Genomic DNA, 12,086 nt, shown 5'->3' on the forward strand with positions numbered 1-12,086 from the left:
GGGCTCAACTTCATGCCAGACATTTGATGCTTTGCTTAGCAGAACAGTGGAATCTGAGAAGAGACTTGCTGAAAATCATGTCCTATTTCCCAGAAAGGAAATCTTCTTTAACATGGTGGGTAATATTAAGCAAAAACTAAAATGAAAACAAACATTGTGGCTGGGCGAAGATAATGCAATTATCAACATCTCTATCAGGAGTATGTATATACTGCAGGTTTGTAGAAAATTTTATTGTACACAAAGCTGACTTTAATGCATTAATAGGTCTAAAATGTGTTGTATCACACAAAGCATTTGCATTAGGTTAGTATTTGAAAGCACATTCATTTAGGATGATCATCCCAGATTTGAAACTAGGCAGAAGTGCTCTGACCTGGCTGGAACAGTGGTTGGAAAGAAAAGCAATTCTCCAGAGAGGAATGCTGAAGGTGTCTCATATTTTCACCAAACCAGTCTGTGCAGTCTCCAAGACCCCAGCTACCTCTATTCCCATAAAAGAAATGCTGGTTTGTATCTTGGGTTCTTTGGATTGTCCTCTTGGTTTCTAGTTTCCCCTAGTCCCATTCATTGCATCCCTAGAAGAGGTGACTGCAGGTGCACAGGCTTTGTGTAGTACATAGCCTAGTGTAGGAAAAGCAGCCTTCTGGAGAGAGGCTGAGGCTGCCACCACACAGAACTGGTAGGGAGGGATGTATCTTACTGTGGAGTAGCTTAATTCTGGTTCTGTGGACTTAAAGGCCAGCCCACATTGGAGCACGGCTCCTGGGTTTGTCTTCATCCAGCAGAAATTCTGCCTGTACAAGATAATGTTGTGGTGGGCACCAATAGGGAGAGCTCCTGAAAACATGCATCCCCAGCTCAAGCTGAAAGAGAAGTTTAAAGCAATCTATTCATTTCATAACAGCTCTTTCAAATGGATTCCTGGCTGAAATGGATAGCACATTTCTTACCCATGGAACTCTCAAATTTCAGGGCTTTGCTGGCAAAGGCACTTGCATAATCAAAACCTTAGGGTGTAATAACTCACCCCTCAATTTCATTTTCATTCTGTGAAGCAAACCAAGAATTACCTTATTAAATACTGGTTATTTTGCATTCTGTATTTTATCCAGGTTGTTTTTAGGAAGGGTTTAGCCAGGACTTCAACTACTAAGGATCTGCCATGTACAAATTGTGTGCAGTAGAATCAGGATTCTTGAAAAGATTTGTGTTGGACATCTGACAATGAAGACAAAAATGCATTATGTCTCCTTATCTTTTATAGGTTGAGGTTCTGACTTAATTTTATTTCTTTTTTTTTAAATTTTTTTAGTCTAAGGCACTGTGCCATGAAGCTTGTAACGCAGTTATGAAGTTCTTCAAATCTGAATTAACATTTCCCACCTACCTATCTTTTTCTCTTTTAAGCTTTTAACCTTTGTAGATATAAGAGTAGTATCTTGGGAAGCAGCTTTTTATTTGAGCTTTATTTATATCCATCAGTGGGAGATGCTCAGAAAACATTGGGAGAATGCTGCTCTGTCATGCAGCAACTGGGAATTTACATTACAGAATGGTAAAAATAGTGCAGGGATCAGTTCCTTCAGATGCTGAATCCTCATATCTGATTTTCAAAATCTTCCCATGTGTGGGTATATTTCTATCCATATATAAATATATGTGTATATATGTATATATAATTTGGGTTCTTTTAGTTTTATATCTTCCCTCCTTACACCAATGTAGCTCTATGTTTACATTAATACATACATTTATACTTAAAGACAACGTAAGACAGAAAAGGAGGAGGAGATAATTTCGGTTTTTCAAGGATAGGAGAAAGGAGGAAAGGCATACTAATGTATTGGAAGAAATGCTTGTGCCATCACTGTAAATCTGCCTTTTATTAAATTTAACTTATATGACCAGCATTTGCCATGCAGATCCTTACTCTCCTGACCCTGGCAACAGTATGGAGGTCAGAAAGCCATCCAAGTGCAGTGCCAAAGGCACAAACAAAAGTTTTTTTCTTCTCTGTCCATCTGTGGGTTTTTCTCTGATCCTACATGTTTATAGGGCATATGACAACAAATTCCATTGCATTATTTGCTATAGTTCAAGCTAATGGACCAAGGAATTTAACATAATTCTTTGTATGCAGTTAAACTGTCTGTGTCAGGATTTCTTGCTCAAAAAACAGCTAGTGGCTGGATATATTTGGTCTGCTTTTATTCAGAATGGCAGATGATATTTCTCTGCCATGCCATAACACTAGGAACGACATTGTGCCCTGGTTGGGTTTTTGCAGTACATGGTCTGGCATAGGCTCAGGCAGGCTAAAATCTTTTGACTTGGGGATAATCTTGTGTTATCTGGTTGGGGCTTCAATGTTCCCTTCTCATTTGAAAAAAGGTTGACATGGAGCCTCCTGAGAAATAAGCACTCATAAGAGTTTGGCTTCTGTTATAGCTGATGCTTGCTATTTCCATGCAAACAAAAGCCACTGATAGTGGCTAGAATAGGGGAAACAAAGTTTCTCTGTCCTTTATGAAAAGATCCCCCCTCATCTGCCCCCAAATCTTTAAGTTCTGTTCTGCAACTTTATCACTATTTAAACTAGGTCTAGAGACAAAGGCTCATAGCTTTTCTCTTTTAATTTTTTTTTTAAAAAGCATGTTAAGTTTTCAGCACTGGAACATGCCTCCCTGTTGGTGTCTAGGGATGTAAAGCAGAGGATTTATGGGAGACAAAATAGAATAAAGTCTTAAAAGTTTGGCTTTAAAAAATGGAGCCAGTGGTTTGACAGATTGTTCAGTAAATGTTCATTTTATTGAGAATTATAAAAAAGGTGCTTAATGCCTCTGTACCATTAATATAATACATTAAAAGGGTACTGTCAAGATTAGTGTTTCAGCTCTGAAAATTGACTGTAGGGTTTACGGGCAGCACTGTTCATATTCTGTTTATAAGTTGAGGTATCTTCTACTTACCACTTTACAAAACCATTATGTTGTTACAAGGCTTTATACTGAAAAACTTGATAAATAGTAAAACGTAAATCTCATTTAAAAAGTGAGAGGATAGTTGCTGCCTGTCTTATAGTCAGATTTAGCAGATGCAGGTTTGCATGTAAAACAGTTGTGAAAATAGCCAGTGTCAAACTATTGCAAAATTAAACTTGTAGGGTGTTCTGTTTTCAGTGTCTATCATTGTTGAAATACTCCATTTCAAAAGCTTACATTCCTTTCTACAGAAAAAAAAAATCAGATTCCTTAGTTGAAATTAATTAGCATTCAGAAACCAGATAGCATGTTTTTGGGTATTCATGAGATCTCTGTTTGAAAAAATGTTTTTAACTTGTAGAAATGTGTTGCAACACACAGATGGGAAGAAAAAGAAAAAAAAAATCTCTTTAGCAAGCACTGTGTGTAAAAGGAATATTACATTTTGCACGCTCCTGATTACCCTGTGTAAACAGTTTTTGACATCTGTCTTTATAGTTTTCGAGGAGAGGAAGACTTTGTTAAAAGAACCATTTTTATACAGCAGTCACCATTTCAGTCTTGCTTTACCTGTATTATGAAAGCAGATGGTCTGCATGTCTTTTGAATATTTATAACTATCAAAAACAATCTCTTGCTATTCACCCTTAGGCTTATGAGATGTCAGGACTGTTCTGGTTGAAAAAAATCATCTTGGGTGTTTACAGAAAGGGGATTACATTAAGCTGAAATGACTATACATTTTCCAGTTTAATATTTGTCCATCAGCTGTTTAATCGTATTTAGATAATTGTGTAAATAAGTTGTTGCAGCCCTTGCCCCTTCCACTGAACAGGCTTGAAGCTTTAAACACCAATGAACGAGTTGCGAAAAAGCTCAGATTTTTTTCTCCTAGTTAAACAACCTGGAAGGCCTAAATAAGTTTTGGTTGCAGTGCTTCTTTTGAGAAAAATGTTTAAATTGCAAAGGAATCCCTGATATCTAATTCAGCCGAGTTGTTCTAGGAAGCTGCTGTGTCTGTTACTCTTTCCTAAGTCTGTTAGCATGTATTTGCTCTGTGTAAATACTGCAGCCCAAGTACCCCTTCATGAGGCATGAAAACAACCTTATTCTGCCCATATAAAAATAATTTTAAGGTTATTTAGTGGAAGTTTTGGGACTGTGGGGGTTAAAAGCTTTTTTGACTGGAAGCTGAGCAATCACTGATAACAGATTTTGCTGTGGTTGGTTGATTTGGCAGAAAAGCATGAACAGTTTTGGTTTAGATGATTGAATTAACCTGATTAACATTGTTTTTGTTGTTTTGCAAAAAGGACAACAGTATACTTTTAGCGATGATCAAGCAGCACTTCACCTGGTTGAAGAGCAGTGTTAGAGGCAATGACTCAGAAATGCCTCCCTTGAAGCACCTGCTGCGGTGGCTGCAGCAATGAGCCAGCATGAGAGGCTCGGGTCCTTCCCGTATCTTGCAGGATGCACCTTGCGTTAGATTCTGGCACAAAACAAAAGGTGTCTGATGCTACCATTTTATTGGGTTTTGTTTGATGGGCATATGAAACGATTCCTGCTTGAGATTTATGATATTTCCCCAGGGACTTCCCCAACTTCTTTGAGAAAAAGATGGTGTCTGGTATTTAATCTCTGGTATTTAATCTTCCAGAGAAAATGGGATTTGGTTCAATCTACGCTGGGTGAACCTCAGCTGAACCTCAGAACAAATTCTACCCCTACCTTCACACAGTTGTTGGATGCCTAATTATAATTAACTTATTTGGCTAAAAAAAGAGCACTTGGGCTGCAGCAGATGGTATCATTCCAGAATAGTGGGATTTCTGTGAAGGTGGCACCATTTCAGATGAGATCTCCCGATTCTCAGAACATGACTGCGAGTGATGTGGTTGGGGGGAGGGAGATATGGGAGAGGGAAAAGAGGGAAATTTGAGATTTTGAAGGCTCACAACTTAGTTTTATGGATAAACTACAAGGAGATAAGTTAAGATTGTGTATCTGTGAACAGTTTTTGCATTCTCTCAATTTTCTTTGCAACATGTGAAAAAGAAATCTGATTGTGAATGATGCATGTGATGCATTTGAATATTTGTATGATATATTTATATTCGTCATCCTTCTGTGGGGAGGGCATCTGCCTCTGTGCCTCACAAATAAGGAGGATATGTGCAGTAGTACCAGGATATGATCTGCTTCAAACACAATAATATTGATTTTGATTATTGATAATTCAAGGCGTGGGGAACTCCTCATTTGTAATGACCCAGGTAATATGAAAAGCATCAATATGCCTTCAGTCTAGGTCGTGAATCTCTGAAGACCACTAATTCCTAGGATTAATCTTAAGTTTTAGGCCATAAGCATACCAGACATTTATATATGTAGATAGGTATTAAAATGTACAAGAATTCTATAGCAACAGGAAATTTCTATAGGCAAGTGCATCTCTCTGCACTGATGTGACTGCACGTTTGACGACAATAAATAAAGAATAGAGACAATGAAATTCAGTGTTGTCAAGATATTTTCTGAGTTAACAAGGTAATAATATTTTATCTGGCTTGTAAAATTTTGCCTTCAGTGAATTAGTAAATAAATCATTGATTCCTCCTGATGAGGATTCTTAGCGTAGGTAATATCACTTGAATGTTTGCATGAAGTGTTCTCAAAGAAAATGCAGGATAATTTTCATTTTTAAATGTGTTTATAATGTCTGTCTTTTTTTTTTTTTTTTAATGTACTTTGTAGAGCAGGAGTGCCATCACAGTGTTAGCCATCAAAGCTTGAAATTCACATTGTGTCAGAGAAGCTAAAACTCCCAGCAGTGTTTCTTAAACAGACCAGTCCCCTATTTGGTTGTAAAGTAACTTTATTATATGTATTCCTGAAGAAGCAGGGGATGTGTTGCAAACTGCCATGTCATTTGTGTATTGTTTTTGTGAAATGACATGGAAGGGAGCACTAGGAAATCTTAGACAAACATCTTCAATAACAGGTAATTTACTAAAATTAATATATGTGTTTTCATACTTTAAGTTAGTTGGGCAGGAAAACACATCTGAAAGGGGCAAAGTAAAATAAGAGAAACGCACCTTGAAGTCTAAATGACATCTGCAAAATACACATGAGGTGGTATGGGATGATGGCCTCTGACAGGTGCAGTTCCCCATTTTGCGCATACAGATCTGCAGTAGTCTGTGCAGTCATATAATTTGCCAGTTCAGATCCACAGGAATTTTAAAATCACACCTTATGTATCGTGTGCCCATGTTTAAGATGGTTTGATCTGTAAAAGACCCTAAAAGATAATATTGTACATATTAAGCAGTAAGTATAATGCTGTTATAATGGAAGTTGGAATTGGGTTCAGCTGAGCTTGGTTCTGGTTATTCAGGCTAGACTTGTGGTAGTCTATTAAAATTTCACTCTTCTTTTATACCACTGACAAAAGACTTCTAGCTAGTTTCATAAATGCCAGATTAGTATCAAGAAATGGCAAAAATTTTGGTGATTCGGAGAAACATTAAAATACCTGCCTGGTGAGTAGGGGATATCCACATTTGGCATACATAAATAATGCTGCCTCACTCTAGCAGTTCTGAGCCTCCACGATCAGCTTGCTACTGTGCAATGCCTTAGAAAATGGTTATAATGAACTTCACTAATATCAGTAAGGAAGGTACTTTTAGTCAGAAATTGAACTACCCTTTTAAAAGAAAATTTACAGTAACATTTTTTTGTATTTTTACTTCAGACTCTTCATTGGCTATTGTTGTCGGTGTAACAAAGGGTTGATGCTCTAAATGATTCTTCAGACAGCACAAATATATCTAAATGTTACGTGCTGAATAGTGAAAAAATGTAATAATCAAGGCTTTGTCTTCTTGACTGTCATTGCTGTTTTGATACACTGGACAATTCTTGTAGCTAAGCCAAAAGTAGCTACTTTCCACATAGAAATTTAAAGGGTGGCAAAGTTCAGTCTGTTGAAATTATATTTGCTAATTTTGTTGTTCAAGTTGGAGTATTATCTCATTTTACAAGGCTTAGTCTTAATTGATTTGTAAAAGAATGTACTGGAACTGAAAGTTTTATGCATTGTAAATTCCACTATCTTAAAATTGGTCAAAACTGAGCAGAAGGTAAATTTCTCACTGTAGCTATCTGATATCTCGAGAACCTTTGAGAAAAAAAATTATCTTGATCTTCCTTTGGTCTATGTTACAGCTAATATTCAGTTACAGAATTAGACATGACAATAAGCTTTTCATAAGCCTGTAAATCACTTAAAATACCCTGTTTAGAAAAAACAAGGGTTCATCTTGGGTTATTAGATACATATTTTATTCTACTATAAACTCCTTATTTTATCCTATTCATAGGTCATTCATATGAAGTTTTATCCTATGATTTTTTTGGTGTCTACTTTGTGATAAGTGGCACAGAGGAACTGGACATGGGTAACTTGGGTCACTGCTTGCATTTGTAAAGGCAGTGTAGGAACTGTATGCCTGTGTGGTATGTGAAGGGTCAATCAAATTTAAAAGCAGAAATAGGATGAACAAAATTCACTTTAAAGATTAGCATCTTCTGTCCAGAGCCCATCCCATTGCTTCATGTTTCTTGGTCGATAACTTTGTTGCTCCCTTAGTACATCTGCTATTTTTGCTCCCATTTACAATATGCCTTGGTTTGTTTTCATGCTCAATTAATGAGTTTTTTAAAAGGTTTTGGATGATAGGATGCAATATTGTTCTCAAACTTTTAAAATATATTGGTTCAACAATTGAAATAATTTGTGCTTTGACTTGTACTGCTCTGTATTACAGATTTTTTTTTCTTCTCCCCTTTTCACACAGAGTATGATTTCTTCCATTGTGAACAGCACTTACTATGCAAATGTCTCAGCAGCAAAATGTCAGGAATTTGGAAGGTGGTATAAACATTTCAAGAAGGCAAAAGATATGATGGGTAAGCAAAAAAAAAAATTGCCTTGATGGTGGTTACATACCATTATGTGTCACATTGAGGTCTGTCACAGTCATATAAGAAGCCAGTTCCCTTCACGATAAGTTTAGGATGCTTTTGATGAGTAGATGTAGAAAGTACATATATAGTGAAAGAATTCATTTAAATAAATATTTGCTATTGAAACAGCCAAGCTGACTTGGGTTGCCAGAGATGTAAAGCTGTCATTCTGTAAATCTAGAGATCTTCTACTACCCAGAATAATTGTTTAGAAAACCTGTTCCTGGAACTGTGACGAACTGATTTTTTAATGTATGTATCTTTTTTCTTGTGCTGGCTAATGTATATTTAAAGAAACACACTTCTACAGCTATCACTACCTTCCAGCAATAATGCTGTAATTTTATAAATTCATATCTTTCTCTAACCTTGGGACCCTAATTTCAATTAATTTTAGCAAATAATGGTTGGGACAATTGTTTGCTTGTTGTAGTAAGCACAGGTAAATTATTGGAGAAAAAAATTCTATCAATTCTGTGATACCTTTTATCTTTCTTAAACCTGTTCACATAATTTTGAACATTTTATGTCAGAAAATTTCTATACAGATTTCAACAGAATGGAGAAATAGGACCTCAATTTGGATTGAATTTTGAGCTTGACTTAGCTTTCAGTATTTGAGGCAAAATCATTCATCTACCCAAACGGGTTCCTTGCCTTTTATAGCTTAAGGCTGTAATGAAGACAATGCATCACTTTTGTGATAATTGCTTGAATTACTGTTCCGAGTGAATGGCCCACTTGGGTTGATCTCTACTTTCCCTGAGTGAAAAAAGGCAGCTTCTTTCCTTAATCTGCTTTGTACCTTCTGTGCAACATGGAACCCTTCTTCTGAGACCACCAAATTTAGTGGTAAGACTTCACTCAGTTTCAGATGGTCCATGTGTGAGGCAGCAGAGTGGCCAATGGGCAGAGTGACCTTTCCACAGCAGCCTCTCCCACATCCTTTGCAGCAGTGCTCATGCATGGAGCAGCCCCTGCAAAATTTTACTTAAATGGTCTGACAGGACAGGTTCATCTTCCATTCATTTGGAGCCAGTGAAGCCAGCAAACAGAAAATGTGTGTTTGTGTATTCTTGTGTAAACTAATACTGGCAGAAGAGGCAGCATTGCCTCCAAAGCTACATGTGTGAGGAGAAGCTGGGCCTCTGCTTGGGTATTGATCCAGGTTATGGAAACCAGAACTCTATGCAGAACAACTGACTTCCTTTTTATTTATCAAATTTCTGCATGTGATAAGACAGGGGAGGAAGATGGGGATGCAGATAGGAATCCAAGTGCTGATTTCTTCATCCAGCTCTGATACTTGTGAAGGAAAGGGTGGCCTTGCACTGATGACTGTTAGTGGAGATCATAAGTACTGTGACAAGCTCAGATACTGCCTTGAAAAAAAAAAGCCTTACTAGTATAAGAAAAAAAAATTACTACAAGACTTTTGTGAAAATACTGGACTTCTGGTTTTTAAATAAAGCTTATTTTCTTAAGGCTATTTCCAGACAAGAGCTGCTAAAGCTCTAGAATAAAAAATCTTACAAACTCTGATAAAAAGGAGACTCCTTCATGTCAACCTTGAGTTATTTTATATTGTTTAATCATTCACAGGAAGGGAACTGGAAAAACTCTTGTAGTTTAAAAAACTGTGCTGTTATTTAAAAAGGAGGGTGTGTCAAACACAGATGAGTTAATATAAGAAAAAAATTCAACCATGTTGCAAGTCACTGAAAAAAACCATGCATACATGGTTGCAAGATAAAGCAGCCCATCTGTGTAATTTACATAAATTATACTAGTTCCTAGCAGTCCCATACAATTGATGCAGCATCTAGAAATTAGCAGAGCATAGGGAGGTCTGCACCTCACCCTGCTTATTACAGATTTCCTGTGGCTGGGAACTGCAGATGTCATGGCAAGGACCTCATGGGAGGAGCAAAACCAGCCACTGAGGGTTTCTGTCTCTCTGGCTGGGACGTGTTTTCCCACAGAAGCCCTCCTTACCCTTTGCACAGATGCACTTGCTGTTTCACCTGCATTATCTGCAGCATAGAGTGGGTTTTGTCTCTTGTCTTTGCCCCATTTCTAGTTCGTTACTGCTATGTCCAAAGTCCCCTCTGTTCTGTCACAGTGGGATGCAACAACCCTCATGGTTACGTTGCATTGCATCATTTAAGATTTATTTATTTTTGTTAGCATGTCTTGTGAGGACAGTCAAGGTTGAGATTTTCGGTCTGATGTTGGCCTTTTCAATGTTTCTTTTCTGCTGTAGTTGAGATGGATAGCCTTTCTGAACTATCCCAGCAAGGTGCCAACCATGTCAACTTCGGTCAGCAGCCAGTCCCAGGGAACACAGCCGAACAGCCTCCATCTCCTGTTCAGCTTTCTCATGGTAGTCAACCATCAGTTCGGACCCCGCTTCCAAACCTGCACCCTGGACTTGTATCTACTCCCATTAGCCCTCAGCTGGTAAATCAGCAGCTGGTAATGGCCCAGTTGCTGAACCAGCAGTATGCAGTGAACAGACTTCTAGCCCAGCAGTCCTTAAACCAACAGTACTTGAACCACCCTCCTCCTGTCAGTAGATCCATGAACAAGCCGTTGGAGCAGCAGGTCTCAACGAACACAGAGGTGTCTTCCGAAATCTACCAGTGGGTCCGTGATGAATTGAAACGAGCAGGAATCTCACAGGCAGTATTTGCACGTGTGGCTTTTAACCGAACTCAGGTCAGTCATCTTTTTTCTTATTTATTTTAAGTCTAAGAGTCCCTTCTTTCTCTCTCTAATTAGTAATTGCCATCTTCTAAGTCTGTCTTCTCACTTCTACCTTCTCACTTAGCTCCTATGAAGGAACCATGCTTTCTTGCAGGATCACTGTTCATATTGACACAGTACTGAAATCCTCAGGGATTGGTTTGTGGAAATATCCACTGTTCTTACAGGAAGCATGGTTCCTCTCCAGTTGTGATGGTTTATGAATAGCTGATTTTCCCAGTAAAGGAAATTAACAGATCTATGCAGAACCATTCACAAAGTCACCCAGCAGATTGCCTTTTGTGTTGTAGAGTTGTACCCGCTCTGACCACCTGCATGCACTGAACAACCTGGCTTCTTTCACAGGTGTACTGGAGATGGTCTTTTATCTGTACTTGCATTTATTTTTATTATTTCCCAGTGAAAGTCCTAATAGCATCTTTTCAGGCTTCTGAAAAGATTAAAAATTAAAAGCTTTATCTCTAGATCATCTACTTTCTTCATGTATTTTTGTAGTTTGTTTCAAAAACAGTAGTTGCTGAGCTTGCTGGTGTCCACGTCAGAACATATACTTCAGCTCTTCAATGCAGAAAAAGCCAGCCCTAGCAAAGCTGATAAGTAACACTAAAATGTGTTATTTTTTACACCTGTTTTAGAAGCTAACCCTGTTATAATTTATTCTGCTCTATGAATTTAACTTAATGCCATGTTGCATGGAATTTAATCAAGCAGAAATTATGGAAGAAATGTCAGTATATTGGATGCAAATAATAAGATCTCAAAATTTTAGAAGTATGTTATAACACAAAATAAATTTTCTTAATAGGACTTTGTAAAATGGGAAAGATTTTAAAAAGGCATAGGTAAATTTGCTTTGGGTTCCCTGTTTTTAAATGAAAACACAGGGAACAATTTGCCCATTGTAGATTATAGTATAACAAAAATATCATAAATTGAGCTTCTCTTGAAATGTTTTTGTTTCTACCTGCATAGCTTAGAGAATAAAAATTCTGTTTCATATGCTCTGGTGGATGTTTGAATCAGCATGTCATTTATAATTGTTCTGAATTACTATTGCCTTACAATATTTTACATCCTCCTTTAGCTAAATGAAAGTAGAGTCATTGTGTGAATTCTCTGTAGGGCTCTGTGTGTGTGTGTTTCCCCTTTACATCAGAGGAGGTTTTCCAGATCTGGCCTCTCATGCCAAATTTCATGGGTTACATGAACTCATTAAATTATTTGCATTAAGTTAGGTCCAGACAGTGTTAGCTGTTATACTCACAAATAAGTGAGTCTTGCTTCATACAATGTTTAAAA

General features: G+C 37.4%; 1 protein-coding gene across 6 annotated transcripts in view; it reads left to right on the forward strand.

Annotated features, from left to right (window-relative positions):
* The window catches only part of SATB1 (SATB homeobox 1), a 91,854-nt gene that overhangs the window by 37,548 nt on the left and 42,220 nt on the right, over nucleotides 1-12,086 (forward strand). For all 6 annotated transcript variants that reach the window (XM_021538125.3, XM_077787181.1, XM_077787207.1 and 3 more), the window contains exons 6-7: nucleotides 7,853-7,964; nucleotides 10,285-10,739. In XM_021538125.3, the coding sequence (XP_021393800.1) occupies nucleotides 7,853-7,964; nucleotides 10,285-10,739 (567 nt within the window). The remainder of the gene's footprint in view (nucleotides 1-7,852; nucleotides 7,965-10,284; nucleotides 10,740-12,086) is intronic.

The sequence above is a fragment of the Lonchura striata genome, chromosome 1, assembly GCF_046129695.1.
Source record: "Lonchura striata isolate bLonStr1 chromosome 1, bLonStr1.mat, whole genome shotgun sequence".
Taxonomy (NCBI): domain Eukaryota; kingdom Metazoa; phylum Chordata; class Aves; order Passeriformes; family Estrildidae; genus Lonchura; species Lonchura striata.